Source organism: Folsomia candida, unplaced genomic scaffold, assembly GCF_002217175.1.
Source record: "Folsomia candida strain VU population unplaced genomic scaffold, ASM221717v1 Fcan01_Sc010, whole genome shotgun sequence".
Lineage (NCBI taxonomy): Eukaryota > Metazoa > Arthropoda > Collembola > Entomobryomorpha > Isotomidae > Folsomia > Folsomia candida.
This window is the reverse complement of record NW_019091202.1, coordinates 1,906,153-1,927,476: the sequence shown is the minus strand read 5'-3', so window position 1 is coordinate 1,927,476 and position 21,324 is coordinate 1,906,153. Positions and strand designations below refer to the sequence as shown.

General features: G+C 36.4%; 3 protein-coding genes and 2 long non-coding RNA genes across 11 annotated transcripts; 3 read left to right on the top strand and 2 right to left on the bottom strand.

The window, feature by feature from the left end:
* Positions 1 to 48: 48 nt before the first annotated feature.
* Positions 49 to 2,576, bottom strand: LOC110854625. 2 transcript variants are annotated; one of them, XM_035855425.1, is made up of 7 exons: positions 2,419 to 2,570; positions 2,231 to 2,315; positions 1,644 to 1,767; positions 1,453 to 1,564; positions 1,203 to 1,277; positions 919 to 1,137; positions 49 to 520 (listed from the first exon to the last, which is right to left on the bottom strand). In XM_035855425.1, exons 2-7 carry the CDS (start codon positions 2,296 to 2,298, stop codon positions 273 to 275), a joined length of 846 nt encoding a protein of 281 aa, XP_035711318.1. In that variant the 5' UTR covers positions 2,299 to 2,315; positions 2,419 to 2,570; the 3' UTR covers positions 49 to 272. The 2 variants fall into 2 exon arrangements, with proteins under 2 accessions (XP_035711318.1, XP_021958784.1); XM_022103092.2 differs by having other exon boundaries at positions 2,231 to 2,576.
* A 2,893-nt stretch (positions 2,577 to 5,469) lies between these two features.
* On the top strand, positions 5,470 to 6,144 carry LOC118436739. Its single transcript, XR_004835673.1, has 4 exons — positions 5,470 to 5,546; positions 5,638 to 5,736; positions 5,834 to 5,917; positions 6,068 to 6,144. It is a non-coding gene; the product is annotated as an uncharacterized LOC118436739 (long non-coding RNA).
* Positions 6,145 to 6,181: 37 nt separating this feature from the next.
* LOC118436738 lies at positions 6,182 to 6,971 on the top strand. Of its 2 annotated transcripts, none has more exons than XR_004835672.1 (3): positions 6,182 to 6,333; positions 6,416 to 6,557; positions 6,634 to 6,971. It is a non-coding gene; the product is annotated as an uncharacterized LOC118436738 (long non-coding RNA). The 2 variants fall into 2 exon arrangements; XR_004835671.1 differs by having other exon boundaries at positions 6,182 to 6,352.
* A 705-nt stretch (positions 6,972 to 7,676) lies between these two features.
* On the top strand, positions 7,677 to 16,530 carry LOC110854571. 2 transcript variants are annotated; one of them, XM_022103025.2, is made up of 12 exons: positions 7,677 to 8,100; positions 8,616 to 8,758; positions 9,573 to 9,795; positions 10,285 to 10,473; positions 10,563 to 10,675; positions 11,176 to 11,871; positions 13,833 to 13,905; positions 14,134 to 14,441; positions 15,444 to 15,734; positions 15,816 to 15,869; positions 15,958 to 16,011; positions 16,112 to 16,530. In XM_022103025.2, exons 1-12 carry the CDS (start codon positions 7,839 to 7,841, stop codon positions 16,211 to 16,213), a joined length of 2,508 nt encoding a protein of 835 aa, XP_021958717.2. In that variant the 5' UTR covers positions 7,677 to 7,838; the 3' UTR covers positions 16,214 to 16,530. The 2 variants fall into 2 exon arrangements, with proteins under 2 accessions (XP_021958717.2, XP_021958716.2); XM_022103024.2 differs by having other exon boundaries at positions 13,830 to 13,905.
* A 303-nt stretch (positions 16,531 to 16,833) lies between these two features.
* Positions 16,834 to 20,241, bottom strand: LOC110854594. 4 transcript variants are annotated; one of them, XM_035855528.1, is made up of 5 exons: positions 19,840 to 20,109; positions 19,426 to 19,500; positions 19,129 to 19,361; positions 18,189 to 18,675; positions 16,834 to 17,577 (listed from the first exon to the last, which is right to left on the bottom strand). In XM_035855528.1, exons 1-4 carry the CDS (start codon positions 19,928 to 19,930, stop codon positions 18,235 to 18,237), a joined length of 840 nt encoding a protein of 279 aa, XP_035711421.1. In that variant the 5' UTR covers positions 19,931 to 20,109; the 3' UTR covers positions 16,834 to 17,577; positions 18,189 to 18,234. The 4 variants fall into 4 exon arrangements, with proteins under 4 accessions (XP_035711421.1, XP_035711422.1, XP_035711424.1 ...); XM_035855529.1 differs by having other exon boundaries at positions 18,193 to 18,675; XM_035855531.1 differs by having other exon boundaries at positions 16,834 to 18,675; positions 19,840 to 20,241.
* Between the last annotated feature and the right edge of the window lie 1,083 nt (positions 20,242 to 21,324).

Here is a 21,324-nt window from a genome sequence, read left to right as displayed (position 1 = left end):
TTACATATGTAGCTTTCTTGCAACGTTTTGTAAGCACACATAACTATATAATATGTACATATGCATAGCTTATTTATTTAATAAGGATATACTAATTAAGTTAGTAAATACAAAGATTAAAGTGTGCATGTACAAGGTTTTGTTCATTGATTTACGTACATAAATAGCACGCTGAATTTTTTTCCCGTGGTATCATTTAAAGTGTAAACTTTACTACAAATTTAATTAACATAAATTGGCAATGAATCATACAGTTGATCCCCTGCAACACATTACTCTTTGCGTTTTCTACAATGATTCTGGTGGGACGCCATAAGTGACACACTCGTATACTGTTTGTTACAATATTCACACCAAAACAATTCCAAATTTGTTCCATCTCCGAGTTCTCCATGAATCTCTTCATCCCCATCCTCAGGAGACAGATCACCACTGTCCACCACAGTAATAGAGCCTGACGAACTGGTTGCTTCATCTTCGGCACTGGAAACTGTAAACTCGTCCCCTTCTGAGTCTGAAACTATAAAATTAATTTAAATATTTATTAAGAATTGTGATGTGTGGAAAGTATTAATAATTTCTATACAAACTATTCGATTAGTTGAATGGGATGAAATCAAAGAAATCAAAGTTACAGAAGTTTTTTTTATCAAAATGTCAACTTCACGTTCTCAAAATTTCCAGAATTTATGAATCTCAGTATTTACAGAATACAATGTTTACCAGGTTGGACTTCATTTTGTGACTTTACAAATATGTTTATCAGAATATGTATCCTGTAGATTTTTGCACCCTTATTGCTTATTTTTGTTATGTAAATTTTGCAAACTTACTTTACAAAACGAATATATTTTAAAAGGTAAGAAACGGGTGTGCGAATTGCCTGGTTAAAATTGTGTGGATTAAAGCTATACTCACACTCCATTTCCATTAATTTTTCCTGGTCAACTTTCACCACTGGAGTTCTTGTTTCTTCCTCTTCTTCGTAGGTTTCGGTATCTGAATCCGGCTGCTTAATCAGTCTACCTGACTTCGAACGAATTTCTAAACGTTTTCTCTTCTTAATCTTTGGTCGGTTGGTGGCTAGTCTCTTAGGATTGGTTCTTCTCACAGTAGTAGTGTCTGATGGGTTGCTACCTATCGATTAGTATGTAGCTGTGTCATAAATTTATCATCACAAACTTCATTCATTTACTACATACTTTTAGCTTCCAGTGTCTTAGAACTGGAGGGTTCATCCTGGTTTAAATTGTCCTGGACCTTCGGTTTCTCTTCACCTTAACAAAAATACTAATCAGCGAGTGAAGTCCTTTAAGCACAGAATTACCCTATTTGAAATCTAGTAGTAAGACAAGCGATTTGACTATTTTATTCAACTGAAGAAGTTATAAAATTTATGAACTCTTCACATTTAGAAAATTAAATTAATGATATTTAGCAAAAATTTTGAACCTATTTTTACAACTGCGACTCGAACCAAGTCCGCCGATATGTCGAATACGTTTGAGTTTTTCTTATTCATGACTTCTTCCTCATTAAAAGTATCTTTGATTCGTGTCAATACCTTGAAAAAATGTGAAACGTATTATTAATATTTGTCCATGTTACATATGAGAAACATGTATGATACATAGCGTATTTACAAGTTTCTGAAATCCATCAAATTGTTCTTGCAGCCGCCCAATTTTTAGGAAAATTTGTCTCGCTTCTTCTACAAAATTTCTGCAATCATTGCAAAATGACAGCCAAGTAGAAGGATAGCCCTTACTGAAAAAAATAAGAAAATATTTAGGATTTAACAGATATACAAATTTGTATTTACCAACGTAATTAAAACTTTTGTGGGACACCCTTAAAAATAATGCTATCTTTTCTACCTACATACTTTAAAATGTATCCTACATTCAGGAATATTCTGATAAGTAAACTATTAAACTAAACTATATTAAATCCAGTCATGTTCACTGGATAAAGAGTTAAGTTTTCTCTGGATTTATGTTCAATAAGTATAGTTTATAACATGCAATTAAGTAATTTAATATAAAATCAGTGTGCACCCTTATAAAATCAGCAAAATTTACTCAATGTTGAGTGAAAAAGAGAATGACTTATGACAACCTAAAGGTAAAATGTGGACAAATTTGACACAACGGTTGTATAATTGTCATCCTCTTTTTCACTCAAACTTTAGTAAATTTCACGGCTACTATTTTCATGAGTCTAGTAAAACCTTGTTATCAAATCCTCCATTCGTTTCGGTACCCCTTGTTTCACACACCCTGGATCAAGTGCCCCCATTTGGAGAAGGAACTTTTCTGGAAGGAGATTATTCAGGAAAAAAATGACAGATGAATTTGCCGGATCGTCATCCTTGTCACCTTCACCACTAACTTTATTATCCGATTTTTCAGTAGGTACCTTTGAAGTACAGATTACGCACAAATTGATCTTATCCTTATGTGACATTCTGTACAATTAATTTTAAAAAAATATTAGTGATATTTGCAAATATACAGCGAGAGAGAAAAATCAGGTGGTAGCAAAAGTGAGTGAGCAGTTTGCCGGCGTGAATGGCACGAAGATGAATGTGTTATGTTACGTCACTCTGTTATGTAATGAAGGGGCCGTTCATCATGGATGCAGTAGATTTTAAGCATATGACAATAAAGTATTTGAGATGTATGATTTGACATGTTTGGCGTTGCAGCATTTCGTACATATATTACGACCTTTTTTATATGGTCACCAGGTCGACGTAAATACGTCGGAATAATTCCTATCCAAATTAACCTATAAAACCGACAGGATGAAACTTTCTCAAGTTTTGCCCGTCGACCTCATCATCGGGACGCCATGACCTTTAAGGTTAATTAAGGAATTGTCCCGTAAGTCTTTTTAAAATATGGTGTCGATACACAGAACCAGAGCTAAGAAGCAGGTTCCGTCGAAAGATATCATTATCATACTAAAAGATGGATAAATGGATCGATATTACTACATACAGATACATACACTTTACATTTCACTGCTCTTTAACAATAACTATAGTTACTGTATTGCATATTGCATACATACATATGTATGTACATACATTATTTTAATACTGATTACCCAGCAATACATCATATGCATCGCACTGCATGTATGTATGTGGGACCGTTCATAAATTATGTAACGCGAGAGGGAGGAGGTGGGGTCTTGGACCCCACCTCGAATGATATCGACAAATGCTAAAGGGTGCGGTGATCTAGAAATTCGGGATGAATTTTGCGTGACATAATTTATGCATGTCCCCTTATGCACATACATAACATGACTTATGATGGATGAATGGGATGAATATGTAGGATTTGTTTGGTCGAGAAGAACCAGCTCTCATATTTATAGCCTGTATTTATAGCCCGTGAGACCATAACCTGTATCAACGACTGAATTGGACATGTTAAAGCTGGCATATGTATGTATGTTTATTAAGTGATCCATATTTACATACATAGCTAGATACTTAGGTCAAGAAATAGCACTACTCTAGTCTACACCTTGGAACCCTTAGCAACTGTGTAACCTTTAAAATGGTCGAAGACATCGGCCAGTTAGTCAAACTGGGTGAACCATACGTGCATACATACATATGTATGTATGTACATGTGTGCATATGCAAATACTAAACTGCCTAGCCTGTGTAGTTATCAAACTAAAATAAATTATTCTGCTTTTGTAATACCGTTTACCAAATGAATTTCTTGCGAATATTTCCCGTACATATTTAAATATGTGGTTAAATGCTTCACAATTTTCAAATAAAATAAGTCATGAACCTTACTGTACAAAAATATCGAGTACATAAATACATATGTACATACATACGTACACACTGACCAGGGAAGAGGGACATTGTCCCCACATTTGGTCGATGACACTATCATCTCCCCAAGTTACATATGAACCTCTTACTCCACAGTGGAGTCTCCTCTCATCCTACAATGCGAATGTCCCAAGAGGTCCCCACAGTATCCGCGAGCACTTCAGTAAATAAGCAACTTAATTGCTTGTCCAGTTATGGTGCACGCATATATTGTGTCTTACATAGATACATACACTCAAAACAAAAATTTGTCAAATCAACACCGCCGGTGTCAATATATGACTTAACCGACTTGGTTAAAATATTGAATCCGAGTTATGATGATTTTGATACCGGTAGTATAATGTTATAACAGAACGGAAAAATTTCATTACCACTCGGAATCACAATTGTAATCAAGGCGGTTAAGTCATATATTGACACTGTTTTGTTTTGGGTGTACATACATATATTTCAGTCTAAATCACGAGACATGTTCCATCTACTTCATACGCATATACATACATATGTATGTATATACCCTACTAGCACATTGCCAGTGCAGATTTTGTACCGATGTGCCCCATTTCTCGGTACCGATTGTGTAACGATTTCGTGCTGGCACAGGGAAATCGGTACCTTGCCGGCACAGTTTAGCTACAAATTTTGGGTACCGGGACTGTTCCGGCAAAACTGTACAAAAATGGTATCGGTACATATGTACGGTTCCACCTGTACCAAAACTGTGCCGGTAAGGTACCGATTTCCCTGTGCCAGCACGAAATCGTTACACAATCGGTACCGAGAAATGGGGCACATCGGCACAAAATCGGCACTGGCAACATGTACCGGAACCGCACAGGTTGTGCTGGTAGGGTATGTACCTCCCATCCCATGCTACAGTAGATAGCAGTAAGAAATAAATACGTTTCCACCAGCGAATACAGATCACTAATAGAAGGATGAAGATATGGTTATTGTTTCAGTATAGGGAAATGGGGTTTCAAATGCTGTGATTGGCTGACGGTTTTTATGGGCATCCGCCCATAAAAACAGGGCCGTGGCACAACTCAATTTTTCCCAATCTCAATTTCCCCATTACTTGGAAATCTCACTCCTTTCTTGGAACCAAAATCAGGTGTCTCCTTTACCATCATTCTTGCTGCCAAACTCGGAAAAGCTGAGTAATTAAAAGATTATTTAATATCCTACAAATTAATTTTCTGACATCCACTCAATTACATAAATCGCTTCAACTCACCACAAGTTAAGCTCTAAGCTTCAACTCTCGGTAAGTAGTAAAAGAATTACTATTTTCTTTCAACAATGAACGGTGGGGACACAAATATGGTGGTGACACGTTCATTTTTACGAGTGATTTGGATGTTAATTTATTGCGATTTATTGGTACAGGTAACTGCTAAGGACAATTTTTCATCCATTAATTTTGCGACCTCTCTGCCGTGCCCCCACCAGAAATCTGTGTCATCGCCGGCCAACCTGGTAAATAACAACTTTAACTGGATTCTGCAACAATAAGGACCAAGGAACTTGTATTTCGTAATGCACTATATTGTATTGAAGTATAGACTCATCAATTACCATTAGTTGTTGGTAACAGTAACCTGGTAACAGTGTGAAATTGTCGGAAACTTCGTTAAAGTTTTACAAGATTCAAAAATAGTTTCTCATATAATGAACGGTGAATACACATATATGTACAATCATGTATGGTGAAAACACGCTCATTGTTGGAAATTAAGTTCCACTAAATTTATTTTTGTGAATTGCAGATATAATATTTGTGCCAATTGTTACTCAATATTGTGACCTATTGCCCCTTCCTCCACCAGATCCGTGTCTCCACCGGTCAATTTATCTGATCTATCAGTGTGCGTTTATACAAAGCAAATTCAAATTATATCTTCACACCCACTCTTTCGCTACCAATGAGCAGTCGATAACTAAAATGTATTAATTTTATTACAGGTTCACCTATTTGGCCAAACAAGGGTACTTAAATCAATGTGACTTTGTCAAGACTATTAAAAAACTTTCAAAACTTCGCTTAAGGTAAATTTTATTTTGATCTTAAAAATAGTTTCTTTCCTCTAGAATTAAAAGAATAATGAACGGTGGAGACACATTAATATGGTGGAAACACGTTCATTATTGCAAGCAACTGTTACATCAATATTTCCTTGTTATTTTGTTTAATTACAGACTCATCAATTACTATGAGACCTTGTTCGTGACTCGGAAATAGTGTGAAATTCTCAGGAACGTCAGTAAAGTTTACCAGGTTCAACCATAATATTAAAATAATAGTTTATTATCTCCAAAAATTAAAAAAGCAACGAACGGTGGACACACACATGTATATGGTGGAAACACGTTCATTTTAATTACTGATTCGCCTTCATGTACTCAAATTCAGTGTGACTTTATCAAAACCTTCTTCAAAATCTTCTTAAAATAAACAATTAACGGTGGAGACACATAAATATGGTGAAAACACGTTATTTGTTTCAAGCAGGTTTCAAATTACTAATTGCTTGTTATTTTTCGCAGGAAATCCAGTTGCTCAAAACATTTATTTGAATTTAATAAACCGTCGTTTGTCACGGTCCGAAATATAAAGTGTTGCGGTACTAATTGTGATAATTCTTGAAACCAAGAAAATCGTAATTACTCCTTTCTGCCAAAGCGTCAGGTACAACTTCCGATGCAAAATAACTCATTTCTCTCATTCTTTTTTCCTCTGATAGCTAATTTTAGTTTTTTTAAAGGTTCCAGCAGTGGTGTAAAATTCTCGACATCGATAAGGAAAACGTATCACCTAAAACTGTCGTTTGCAGCAAACACTTTTAGCCACCTTCAAGAAATTTCTCAAAGAGTTTTACCGACCTCTCCACCCCATTTGTGTCTTCACCATTGTCTGTGTCTCCACCGAAAGGGGGGTGGGTTAATTTATCCTTTATATGAACAAGAAGATAAAGATTAGAAATAAGTTTCACTACAGTTTGAAGTAGAAGAACCAGAACCACATTCAACTGTTTCCATTTTCCTTATATACTCAAGGCACGAAAATTATTGCTACTATTTATAATAAAATCTTTTGCAACCGGGAAATTATTTCGATGTTTGTAAAATTAAAGTAAAATTGTATTTATGCTAAATCAATTTGTGTTGCAATAAATTTGGTTGTAAATCTGCATTACAACAACTTTCAGTTTTTAATTAATTATTCGAACTTAGAAAGTCGCAAAGATTCTCCATTCGAGATGACGAAAATCTGTACAAAAATTAAGTCACATTAAATCCTGAGCATGGTTGTAAAACTGCTCTGACATATCTTGTCGTTAAACTTACTTAATAATTGATGATGGTGGGTGGGTGTGGTAGACACCGAAGCACGAAAAACTGTTTTTTTGTTCTGGGACGTAAAATATAAAGTGTGATGAGAAGAGATGGTAAAGGGTAAAGTGAGACGGATGGTGCGCAGCGAGTGCTACGGCTTCATTTATGCGGCATCAAAAATACATGGAGAGATTTGAACTGCGAACCAGCCAATCACATCATTCCAGCCCCGTCCTATACTGAATAACTAACATTGGAACTGTTTATCTCTATAGGATACCATGATCGTTGCGTTTCCACATATGTTAACCTGACCCACAACGGCCAGAACCCAAAGCTGTAACCTTTTCCACCAATGCTAAATAAATACGTACAAATGTACCATGTATTTAACGCATCGGAAAAAGGGCCTTTTCCCTACTTACGGGAAAAAGGGATCATAAAGTATGTATTGTACACGCAAGTCCTTCACCTTTCCAAAACCATCCTTGGCTCAAAATAACACAAAGGAACCCAAACCAAGCTGCCTTTCTCTTTTTCCACCCTCATTTTTTTCAGTCCTCCTTCTCTTTGTCCTGCAGAGGCACATTTATATTCCATATTTTTACCGCAAACGAATTACTCTTATCGGAAAATGGAGCAAGATAAGCGCAACAAGAAGGGAAATGTGATCCCGAACCATTTCGTTTTCGGACCTCTCATCATCGCATCTTTATTGACGAATCTGGTCGGCCTGCAAGGTCTTTCGGCGCACAAGAACGTCGAAATGACCCCGGCACAAGGAGCGATTTACGAATGTGTCCGTCTCTGCGGTTATCTGCTGTTGATTATCTTGAACATCGTGTTTATGGGGTTCGCCGCGTTTTTGGGGTACATTGACGCCAAGAAAAATGCAGGTAGATACATATTTTTGCAATATATTCAAATCTAAAGTATGTAAATTCACTTAAGTATGACAAATCCTCACCCGAAATGGTATTTAGTATAATGCTCCACTTTTTGGGTAATGATTAAGGAGACGTTTTATCACCAATTTTAGATATTAGTGAAAAACTCATGTAAGAAAAACAGACGTGACGTCGTTACTTAAAAAAGTAGTACTTTTGGTATCTGAATAAAAGATTTTTTTAATGAAAATATTGAATTTTTAACAACTCACAAATTTAATTTAACAATTTTAACAACTATTCAATTCAGTTTATCCAGTTTCGGTTGATGATAAAAAGTCACCTTAATTATTACCCAAAAACAAATCAGTACCTCATGGGTGACCATTTGTCTCTGAGTTAATTTGAAACCAAAAATATTTTAAGTAATTTGAAATTTATTATACCGAAGGTGTTTTCTATTTAAAATTTTTATTATATTTAGCCGTGTTGTACAATTTGTGTTTTTTGCGTTCTTTATACAGATGCTAAAAAACCAACCCGTGACGGAAATAGTTTCACGACAAGTCAACTTATTGAATTAGAGAAGCGTTTCCTTTATCAAAAACAACTTTCTGCCGACGATGCGGATGACATAGCTCGACAAGTAGGACTTTCAACTGGACAGGTACATATGTAAATACATACATACGTACATATGCATGTTCATTGCCTAGTTATATACATACATAGATTTGTAATTATGGGAAAATCCATTAACTACGTCATCAAAAAAATGCAAATTTTTAGACAACACACCCATAATTTCCCTATCCTTCTCATATTAAGCTTAACGCGTAATATATGGACGTTCCCGATTTTATCCTATTGACGTTAATTAGTGGATGTTGCTAAATTACGTAGAGCTTCAAGAAGAAGTACATAGGTAGTTTAAAAAATTCCGTTACGAACCGTTGCAGGTAGAGGAATGAGCTTTCCATTACGTAAATTTTTTTTAGTCACCCAACAAATCAAATTTTCAAAAATTACGAGATTATAAATATTTACCTTACTGATTATTGTTTTTGTGATTCTTGGCGCACTTTATTTATTCTGTTCCAAGTTTATTTACTACTTCAAAATTTATTCCGGTGTTTCAAATTTAAGTGTCAGATTTTTAATTTTGTTTTGGAAACTTAAATTGTCGTTATTAACGTAGGCACTTAACGTATTTGCGGTCAGTTGCTTAATTTCCCGTAAGGTGAGACGTGGGAGGCCTCTTGCCTCCCATGTATCCCGTGCGGAAATTAATCAAAAACCAACGTCAAAATGTAAACTGGATTCGGATATTTTACGTGGCTATGGTAATACTTTACGAGAACGAGTTTGATAACTACTGCATTACAGCAGTGGGTTCAACAAATCGTATTTTGGCGTTACATAATTTTAGAACGTCCCCTTATGCATAAATACATATCTTTAGTTTAAATTATAATTCATAGGTAACAACATGGTTTAAAAATCGCCGACAAAAACTCGTACGTGACATGAAAGAGTTGACTGAGGATGTACAAGCTTGCAAACTACGCCAACCTGGAAACTGGTTATGTCCCGAAGGCCAGGACCCAAATTTTAAGAGGGATCATCACACCGAAAATAAATCTGCGCCAGCTTCGTCCTCCTCTTCAACGTCCGCACCCATACCGACGGCAAAAGGAGAAAACGGTAAAGCTCTTAATAATTATATGCATCTCAAATTTCAATACATATGTAAAACATCTCAAACGAGCATAAAAACGTAGTAGCATGCTAAATGACGCTGTATGAAAATTACATGATTTTTACCCTCTAAATAACCTGATTCTACGTCGGGAGATTAAAAATAATATAGACAGAGTGAAATTTCCCTTAACAAACCCCATATCAAAATTATCGTTAAATTTGATTTTGGACAAAATACTCACTCCAGTCAATTTCCTGTCATCAATTCTCGCGGCGATTCGATTCCCACACCAAATCTTTAGGTTTGTCTGGCCGTGTATCATAAAATGGGTCGGATCTGATCCGTACATATGTATTTATTCATAAACGACCCGATAAAAAATCCGACCTGACCCGAAGGATCGGATTAGATTTAGCGACCTTAGGACCGCTGCCAAAAATAAAATGATGACACCATTCATGAAAATAACATGTATTTTCCATTCTGTGCAGACCACGCAAAAGACGACCAGGATGTAACGGTCCATGGCACACAATCAAGAAAACAAATTTTCAGTTGTAACCTATCTGAGGAACAAGACAGATTTGACGGTTACGAAAGTATGGAAAATAAAAATTCAGAAATTCAGAATTTGGAAAACTCACCGCCCACTCCGAAAGCGCTTATTAAAACTGAAGAAGGTGAACTATTTCAAAAGAAACGTTTTTAAATTTTTGTAAAGTTATTTGTTGACGCATATCTTATTTGTACCTTATTTATCTCTCCTTAGATTTCACTTGTCGACAAATTACGGAATTAGAAAAAATTTATCACTTCGAGAGATTCCCCTCTGCCAAACACGTAGACCAGTTGGCGGAGAAATTAGGACTCACGAGTGTAGAGGTAAATATTAATTTCAGATAAGTATTTTAATCGTTTAGATTTTGCTTTAATATGTTAAATGCATAAGTATTTGGAATCGATGTGACCCTAAATAATATGCAGGGCCCTTTATTTACTGAAACTATATTTTAAACGTCTGATACTAATGACCTAGCGAATGTTTCATATTACCCTTTTGCAACGTAAATTCACTCTGAATTTTAAATTAAGCAAATTAAACTGGATTCGGATTAAGTCTTGCTCCTTATCAAGTTAACGGTACTCTTGATTTAGCATGATTTTCTAAATATCAAAAGGTGTAAAAAATGAAGATAAAATTATTAGTGTAGTCTTACTTTAACCCGACCCATCCGCTTTCGACTCGTTATTCTATATTTCTAAAATGGACCATACAAGCTTTTGACAAGTTGCGTTCCTTCGTGACTATGCACACACATAAACGCCTCCAACCATATTGACCGTTAATTAATTAGTTACGATATTAATTTTTTAAACCCCAGGTCTCAAATTGGTTTCAAGCTCGCCACCAAAAATCCATCCGAAACTTAGAAAAGTTAATCAAGGGCTACAGTTATCGCTATCCCAATCGAGTAATTTCTGTGGAAACCTCAACCAACAAAGTTGCCCAGCCAGAGCAATTTTCAGTCGAAAATTCGACCAGGACCCGAATTCGAAATACAAATGACAGCCCTAACGTACATCAAAAAACCCCAACCATTCCGCTAAAGCAAGTAATTGAAAATCTTAAGAATCAGCAGAAAAAATTTTCAGGCACCCCGCAACCGCAAAACTCTAGCGAGGATTTACAGTTCCTTACCAAAACTCCTTACATGCTTCAAAAAATATCAGTGCATCAACTCATACAGGACAGGAAGCACCGTCAGGAAAGTAGAGGTAAAATATTGAACATCATTTTAGCCGGTTCACCTGCAAATCAGCAACAAAAAGTAGGATTAGAAAGTGGTCAGGGGACGAGCCAAGAACCAATTTACGAACCTCTACAAACCCAGGAAATACTGATTACGCGTAAAAATAAGGATGACAAAAAATATCAAGATTTCCTAAATTCTGACAGTGCGAAGCCAACAGTTGTCTCCCCAGTGGCTCTCCCCAATGAACTTAGGAACGAAGATCCACTCCAGGATAGCTGGAGAGACTGTATCGACCTTGAGGAATCTCATCTTGAAGAGGAAAAGGTTTGATGTCTTGATTTTATCAAATTTTTCTTTTGTATTTTTTAAATTTTTATTTTTTGACGCAATTGCTGAGTTCAGCCAAACTTTTCGTTATAGGGTGTTCCGGAAGTAATGCAACTTTGGTCAAATGCACATATAAACTCAACGAATGAATTTTTTAAAGCGAAATTTTGGTCAGAAAGGGACAAAGGTTAAAGCTAATTAAGTTTTGCTTCCAATGGTCCGTACACCCCTTCCGCCAAATTTGGAGACGTTTTTGTTGGGCGCTCACAATTAGTGCTTCGCCACTGTTTTTGGTCACCTTTTTTGAGATTTTTGACCACATGTGTTGAAATAAGTTCAAATTTTTGACTGAAGTTTTTCGATTACAATATTGTTTCTAGGATAGGAACTAAAATTTTTCAATAGGTCTTGTATTTGGCAAATTTGGGAACGTTGTCTCCCATGTTAATTGCATTTGATCCGTTTTAAGACGGAGCGTGATACTTTGGCTTATATTTAATTTCCAGTTTTGCATAAATGGTTTTCTTGAAGGTGGGAGAGTTGTACTATGTGCAAATAAAAGCATTTTGATAATCTGAGCAGTAAATCGTCTTGTACAGGACGATCAATTTTGGTTAATTTTAATTACTTCAGGTCAAGGATTTTTCTGCCCTCCTGCTTGCTACTTTTATTTTACTCTTGACTATATTTATAAGCTTCTAGAACCTTCTAGGATTTGATGTCCAACTTCTAAGCTTTCAAATAATGTATGGTGTTCGGTGAGAACTTCAAGTACTTCAGCGAATTTCGCTCCGACATAACAAATTTCTATCTACACGGAGTTTATTACTTTCGGGGCTGCCACACGAATGTACCGACCAGATATTTTTTGCGATTAGTCGTTTTTTGCAGCTCATACCTTAGTATAACACAACAAATCGTCACTTTTGGAATTTCTTATTTTTTAAAGTGAACACAGCTCAATTTCTTGGAGCGCGTAACCACTTTTTCGAGGTAGTGGCAGACGATGGTTGCGAGTTGCTTGGTGGTATTTGACCTCATTTTGGAACGGATAGAGATATCGACTTCTGGTTTTCGGATTCTACTAGATAAATGTGTGGACTACAATATTCACCCAATTTCGAATTTGGGGGAAATTGATACCCTTGCATATATGCATTTCACCAAAGTTGCATTACTTCCGGAACACCCTCTACGTATCGCGGGTCTCTGACCCCATTACCCTCCTCGGCACATCTGAGTACCCCTCCCTCCCTCTCTCGCGTTATATAATTTATGAACGGCCCCTAAGTCTCATATCCTTCACAGGAAATGAGTTTGCTCAATATATAGCCATAAAGCTATAGCCTAAAAACTTGATGAAAAATTTAAAGTATTTTATAGAATTACTTAAGGGGAGTGAAACAACTGCCAGTGGAGGAAAAATTGCAAGAAATGCCTTTTTGGGGGTAATAAATAATTTTACGAGGTGCAACACGTTTGACCGTGTTCGCCTTAATTATTTACATTTTCAGGCATTACACTAAATATTTACTAGCGAAAATAAAAATTTTGTAGAAATTTGTGGGAATTAGTGGTTGACCCTACCCGTAAGTCGCATTGAGTAAGATAGATCAACTCAGACTCAACCAATAATTTTCACAATTTTCTTCAAAATTTTGATTTTCACATTAAAAATGTAAATAATTATGACGAATGCGGTCCAATGTGTGGCACCGCGTAATTATTATTTTGTACACCCAACAAAGGCAGTTTATCCACTTTCTTGCATTTTGGGGGCGAAAAAGTTATTTAATTTTTTTTAACTAACTAGCAGTTATTTCTCTCCCTTTAAGTCATTGTATGAAACACATTTTCCTGCTTTAGCCCTATTATTTTTTAGCAAACTCATTCCTTATGAAGGATAAATTTTATGTACATGCAATAATACAAGTTAATATTTTTGTTCGTTTTAGCAGGTTGGAGATTTAAATATGGCGGGAAACCTAACAACAACAAGCGATTCTGGCTGCCCGGCAGATTGTACTTCAGGTATTAATACGTAGTAGTACGGCGACTCGTATCAAATTCTGACTTTGTGAATACTTCACAAAATTCCTTGTGTCACAATTTGCTCCTCTTATCCTTATTCGTTTCACCCATTCATACATAACCTTGGACAGTAAATACGATAATCATGTGAACAACACTTAAAAAAGAAAACATAAAAATATCAATTGTATGTGACTTCTATTACAGTTTTTATTGTATCATCTACAGCAACCATACTGGACAAACCAACCCCAGGAGATGCCAATTCAACCTTAAAATCTGAAGAATTACCCTCATCTCCCACAAAATCTTACGTTCGCACACATCTTCACGGATTTAATACCACCCTAACCGAGGAACAATTAGAAACCTTGTGCAGCATTTATGACGCTAACCCCATTCCGAATGACTTCTTAAAGAAAGAAATCCAGGATACGACTGGTTTGGCTCTGCCGTTGGTCGAATACTGGTTCCAGTGCAGACGAAATAGCGACATCAATTTCCAAACCGTTCTGAGCCAGAGGATGAAACAATTGGTGAGTTATTCGTCGTTTATAGCGAGAATTAAAAAAGTCTGTTTTCTAGCTGATGAAAATCTGCACGGCAAAGTAATTTTGGCGTGTTCACGATCTCATTTAGTGACTTTACCAAGTCAAATTTGCAGCATACAATCAGAATTGAGCTGAATATCTGGTACAGAGGTCAACCCAGACCAATTTGGTGGCGGCGCAAATTTTGGGAATTTTTCGGCGCGGGGAGACGTTTCAATGTTTAAGGAATAGGGAATTAGCTTTATCGATGGCGGCAGCGCGTAAAATGTATCGACGTATGAAATCGGCGGCGTTAACCTCTAATCTGATATGCATACATCGGATATGAATGAAAAATGACTTTTTCCATTTATTGACCTACAGTCGCCAAACTTTCTGAGAATGTTTACGGTCACTAGTAGGTCACGTAGGTCAAAGCATATTTTGTCATATTGGTCATACTTTCAGGTTTTGGGACATATTCATATTCCCTATCATATTTCGGGCTTTTTTCGTTCATTTTATCATTTTTGGCAAAATTCTAAGATTTGCCTACCAAATTTCCAGAAAATGACAAAAAATTCAGTTTTCTCACAATGATTCATTTTGAGAAACCTGCAGAAATTTATATTCACTTTCACCTAAATTTATATTCACTATCACCCCATAACTTGATTTATTGCTAAAAATTGAGTATCACAAGAAAAAATATAAAAATTAAGCCAAAAATTTTAAAAATAAAGTCATTTTTATGGTCATATTTTGGTGATTTTTAAGGTCATTTTTCATTCATATTTTGAGGTTTTATCGGTCATTCATATCCGACGTCTGCTGATATGCAATTAAATCATCCTTTACTTTTCTCCAATGCTTCTGAACATTCACTCGTCGATTATAAAACAATGTCTAAATGCTTTAAAATTTCAAATTTGTCATTCTGTCTGTGAAAGCTTGTCCTTTTGCGAAATTAAGGGAAATAATTATCTTATCGATACACATTTTTTTCAGGGAATTGGTCAAATGGTGAATTTATCGTTCCGGATCGCGATCACCCTTCCACCCCTGAATGTCAATATTGACGGAGATCCAGTTCCAGTCGCGAGACGAGATTACTTGCGCCAGTCGCAATTGGACACTTTGCGAGCTTCATACACAACAAACTCGGCACAGCTAAGCACCGATGAGCTGACCTCTCTGACCACCCAGACCGGCTTGAGTGGACGACAGATATGGATTTGGTTTTATAACCAGGTCACACTGGATTTTAAGGAATTGGTAGAAAAGGGTGAACCTGTTATGGTAAATATAAGACAAATTCCGAAAGTTGCGTTTAAATTTGATGAAATATTGATATTCAACATTTTTTAAATTTTTATTTAGGAAGAAGCACAAGTAGTTGAAGAAGGTGAACGTACGACAGGAGTCGATCTTGAGGTTGTTAAAACAAATTAAGGAAATTTGCATTTTAAATTTAAAATTTTAGTTGGTATCAGTAATCAAGTATTTTTTAATTGGTATTTAGGAAGATGCTCAAATAGTTGAACGAGAGGAAAATATCACAGGGGATGATGATGAGGTATGTATATATACGTAATAAGTTCAAACAAGTTAAATTTCTGCCCCTTCGAATGTTACGAGATATCAGTAATTAATAATTTTTTAACATTTTTCTTCAGGAAGTTGCTCAAGGAGGAGGGGGAGGCGAAAGCACGTCAGGGTCCGATCTTGATGAGGGTTGGTGTGTCGTTAGTTCGGTTGGAGGAATGGAAAAGGAATAACTAATTAGGAACAAATTTTATAAATTCAGTACTTGCATGCATATACATATTTGTATACATGCACCTTATTTAGCTTATTCCTTGAACAATTAGTTGGCTAAATATCTGCGATTATTTACTTTCTGTTATTATCAATCAATTCTTGGTGTGGTACACGTACATAGGTTTAAACGGGAACCGGAGTTATTAGGAACAGGTAAAAACTACCGCAAATTGTTTCATTCTAAAACTCATGAATTACGCTAAATTGCTAAAAACAATGTATTAGGTTTAGTGTAAAATTAAATTTGGTTAATAAAATGACATCCTCTGTTAAATTCATAATGCCTACATACTATTCACTAAAATCCTTTAATACCTAAATTACTGATGCAATATTTTTACCTCCTGCAAAAGGCGGAAGGAAGGTGACCAGAGCGACATTGGCGTCCCAGAAATGAAATTCGTAAAAATCCTACGTGCTAAATAGCCCCCCGAGTTCATGTACAGTCTAAATAAAAATAAGTAAAATTTACTCAACGATAACTAAACAATTGTTTAGTGTGATATGATTTTCGGCTGCAATCTATATCGATACTTGAAAACAAAATAAGTTATAATATGGTACAATGTTTGGAAAATTAAATGAGCGGTATAATTACTATTTGTTTATTCATTTGGCAAATATAAACATGTTACAAATTTAAGAGGCATTACGTTACGACGCTCCTCCTGATCCAATCAATCTCAAAAGTACAAATCATATAATAAATTTTTGAATTTTGTTTTTCCTACGAGGGTATTTATAATTCTTTCGTATCGTAGAATAAGTCACGACGGTTACGAGATTTTCTGATCGTTGTCAAGAATCTTGACTCAAGATTTAGATTTGATACTCGACCTCTTGTTTTTTTATTCCTATGCTAATAATTAATGATGAATATCCTCATTATTTACGTAGAATTTTCAAGAATGTTTCTCCTCCTGCTTCTAATATTCCTAATGGTCCTCGAAATAGATTCCTTTAAAGGGGCGATGTCTTCGCCTGCCTGAGAAAACATGGAGGAATGCATGGCGACAATTTCAGCCGTTGGTATAGTCGAATTTGCGGCAGTGTCCCTTATTTTATTCCAGGCGAGCTGTACCAGACAGAATTTGGCGTCCGGGACGTGATTATGAGTCCCAAGTTCGCCCATAACTTCGGGATTGGTGTCACTATCTGTGGTATGGAGGCGTGCGGGACATCCATGTTGACGGTGGTGAGTACACCGCCATATCTTTTTGTGGGCTCCGAGCTTATTAAAATTGAACAGGTATCCGCCTTTGGTGATCATGGGACGATTTTTAGACGATGTCAAAGTGACGACAGGATCAGATGCCAAATTCTGCAACATACATTTAAAAAGTAAAACGAGTTGAGTGCGGACTAACCAAATTCATGTCATAATGCTTGATTTTTTTCCATTGAAATAAATATGGCTCAATTCACCAAATTGTACGAGGTATTTTTTGCACCATTTTCCACATTTCTCGTATTGTAATAAATTCACGGGGCAAGAAATTCAAGAGATACATACGAGCCATCTATCTGTTAACTCTGGTTATTACACGTAATTATACGGACTATCGGCTAGCTGGGGTTTATTTCTTGCAGTTCTTGCACTTCTGTAAGGTATTATGTCCACAAAGAAAACAATCCTACGCAGAAATTTCATACAGGTATTTTTTCACAGCGCATAATTATGCACCGGCATATAGAGATCAGCCACACCCCTTAAGCCACCCTAGGAAATAAGCCATTTCTTGAATAAGCTATTTTAATCACCAAAATTATCATATACATTAGTAAAACTGGCTTTTCACTATGGTTAAGGGGCGGGTGCCGAAAGCATGTGATCGACGGGGCGTTTAGGACACAGGAGGGAAGCCTAGCAGTCAAAATTTCCCCAAAATCGATCGCGTGATTTATGTACGGTCCCTTTGTCTTCTTGCTTACCTACCACACAAGCTGGAAATATTCAGTCGTCAGCGACTGAGTTTCACTATCGTCGATGGGGAATAGTTCGCGAGCCCGACCCACTTGCCCGGATCGACCTTATCGTTCGCTTCAGATGCTGCCTAAGTGGAAGAGTACCCTTTGTTTCGGCTGAAGCTTGACTCACATTTCGGGCTATTATTGTTGCTGGGTTATCGCTTGTCGCTTTGGCATCTTTTCTTATTTTGGTGCGGATTTCGCGAACTTCGCAGGAAATAGGATTCGGGCTATGGTTGTGAGATCCAAGTTCTTTCAAGAGTGTGGGGCTTGAAACGTTAAGTGATGTGTGAAGCCGGGCATTACACTTGTCACGTCGTAGTCGTTCACACACCCAGATTGCTTTGTCGACCCCAGATTTTCGAAAATTAAACGAATATCCGTCATGAAGGACGATCGGTTTCCCTTTGTTAGATTCCACCACAGTCAATGTACTTCCCGTACTGAATAACTTAAATAAACAAGCAACAAAATAACACAAGTTAATGTATGGGCTATAAACTATTGGTATTAATCTTAAAATTTAATTTATATTGTTGTACTAAGGCAATATGCATTCCTGGTTTCTAAATTCGTTTATTATTCGTCCAAAATTTACACTGCAGAAAATTCTCTAGACTTATTTTCTAATGTGGTTTATAAAGAGTGTCTTAAGGGGTGGGAATTTTTCCTAAATTGGCTTATTTCCTAGTGGAGGAGTGGGGTTTGGTTAATGATTCATGGCTTATGGGACGTACATAAATTAAGTAATTCGAGTGACGGAAAGGGTCCAAGACTGTAATTATATCTTGGCTATGTTACACATGCCAAATGCGGATGAGGGGATCGGTTTAGAAAATCCCGATTTTTACGTTACGTAATTTATGGACGGCCGATTATGTACAAAGTTTGCATTGCGACTTACACTACTTTCATCTCCAACACAATTGTTGGACGATGACGACGCCGACGGATGTAAGGAATCAATTTGAAAACTTTCGGTTTGAGGAAATATTACGAAATCGGGGTCATCATCTGTCTGCATTTCTTCGAAAGTGTCGACCTCCTCCTCAGTCTTGATAACTGTCTCATCTGAAGTAATATTAGGATTTGTTACTTCTCCCGGTGAAAGCGTGAATGGAAGAGGAGATCGTCGACCTAGAAAATACAGAAATTTAGACGTGTTGTTTTATGGCATTTTGAACCAAGTTATGTAAAGTACCTCGCCGCCGAGATTTAGAAGATTTTGCGTTAACTTTTTCACATCCATTTTCCAGTGAAACGACTGAAGGTAAATCTGTGGATTGATGAAAGTTTGTATTTTAAGGGTTTGTTAATAATTACTGAGTAAAAAAAGGTTGCTGTCATTAAATAATTATGCAATTCTTGGAGCCAGTAGTAATTTTGTAAAATTTGTAAAATAAATTTTGAAGCTTTTACGAAAGACGACCATGATTTAACACACATTTGTAAGCTAACTTTCCTTTAAAATACTAGTAAAAGTTGGTTAGTTATGGATTTACGATGTTACCAAATACTAGTTACTAAATACGTCAATAAATATATTTTGTATCAATATGTATAATTAATTAATTTTGAAAAAATCAAAATATTTGTGAAACAAACTTGAGCTTACCAAAATTTACAACTTCACAAAAGTGTGTCCATTTTGCTAATTTTGAGACGATATTTTCCAAATAGTCCACTCTGGCAAGGAGCCCTTCCATGGCAAATTCGTGGCTTATTTAGAAATTGATTTTACTGATCAAAGTATTTAATATTTCTTAAGAAATCAACACATCAAATTCCAATGTTCAATGATTGTGGAACATGTGTGAATAATAATAATAAACTTTTAACTCGCTCCACTTTCACTCGTCTCAGAAACAACTCGGACCGGGTATACCTGTAATATGTACAGAGCCAAGTCACAAAATGCATGTACGTAGGTGTTTTATTATTGATTTTCAAAAGGTATGTTCCGCACTATTTGTGACCAAACTTATGATGAAATAACAAACTTCAAATACATTTAGGTAGCTATGATTTTTTTCAGTTCTGTAGGTTAACATGAACACTAGCAATAAATCAGCAAACTTTACCTCGACGGAAAAAATGTCAGATTTGCAAATTAAATATCGTAGTGTGATTTAAATTTTAAAGCTAGAGGAGCAATCCGTGTCGCAGATTTATGATCGAATGCTTAAAATTTACGACGAAAACTGCTCAACACAAAACACAAATTCAATTCGGTCAATAATTTCAAATGATGGCGAAAAGAGGTCTCGGACAAAAAGCTGCTAGAACGCCCAAAATCTGTTTCTCCCACAGAAAGGCTCCGGAAACTAGAGGAACCAATAATGAGAGATCCGCGATTGAAACTGTCCTATTTAGCAGATGAGATGGGTGTTCCGAAACCAACAATTTGTTCCATGTTGACTGAAGACTTCGGTATGAACATGGCTTCCGCCCGTTGGGTACAAAAATTGCTTCTGCCATCTCAAATACAAGATCGAGTTGACCTTTGCAATGCAAATTTTAACCTATTAAATGAAACCTGGAACCTGATTCATATTTTAATAGTTGGATATGATACTTGGGTTTACTATTATGACCCGGAGACCAAATAATAATTCATACAATGGAAGCACGGGGGGTCGCCCCAGCCCATGAAAGCAAAAGTGCAAAAACCTGCCAAAAAATTGATGATTCCCATTTTCAAGGATACCAAAGGTCCCCTCCTTATAACATTTATTGGTCAAAATACTATGATAAATGGGGCAGCCTATGCAGGAATCCAGAAGGAGCTGTGTGCTGTGGTTGAAGAAAAACGTGGGGTCAAAAAAAAGAGTTGGTGCATTTTTAGCACGCCAAAGCCCCACCGCATACCTGGCATTTTGCGAGGGCTGCTGCAGACGGAAATCGCTTCACCTAGATAAACCACCTCCTGTACAGTCCAGACATGACCCTTGGTGATTATTATTCGTTTCGAAACTTCAAGAAAGACATCAGGGGGAAACGGTTTTCTGATGATAATGAAATCAAGTCGTAAATTTTGGCATATTTTCGAGGTAAATTTTGATGAGCTATTGCTAGTGTTAATGTTAGCCTACAGAACTGA

Bases quoted from the DNA above. Each gene is read 5' to 3' on its own strand.
- LOC110854594 (XM_035855531.1), bottom strand. From the start codon at position 19,930: ATGGAAGGGCTCCTTGCCAGAGTGGACTATTTGGAAAATATCGTCTCA. The intron at 19,501-19,839 runs GTAAGCTCAAGT...ATCAATCCACAG, and splicing joins TTGTGAAGTTGTAAATTTTG to ATTTACCTTCAGTCGTTTCA. The intron at 19,362-19,425 runs GTACTTTACATA...TGTATTTTCTAG, and splicing joins TTCTAAATCTCGGCGGCGAG to GTCGACGATCTCCTCTTCCA.
- LOC110854571 (XM_022103024.2), top strand. From the start codon at position 7,839: ATGGAGCAAGATAAGCGCAACAAGAAGGGAAATGTGATCCCGAACCAT. The intron at 11,872-13,829 runs GTTTGATGTCTT...TGTTCGTTTTAG, and splicing joins CTCATCTTGAAGAGGAAAAG to CAGGTTGGAGATTTAAATAT. The intron at 16,012-16,111 runs GTATGTATATAT...ATTTTTCTTCAG, and splicing joins TCACAGGGGATGATGATGAG to GAAGTTGCTCAAGGAGGAGG.
- LOC110854625 (XM_022103092.2), bottom strand. From the start codon at position 2,466: ATGTCACATAAGGATAAGATCAATTTGTGCGTAATCTGTACTTCAAAG. The intron at 1,565-1,643 runs GTAAATACGCTA...CATTTTTTCAAG, and splicing joins TTGATGGATTTCAGAAACTT to GTATTGACACGAATCAAAGA. The intron at 1,278-1,452 runs GTTCAAAATTTT...ATTTTTGTTAAG, and splicing joins AGTCGCAGTTGTAAAAATAG to GTGAAGAGAAACCGAAGGTC.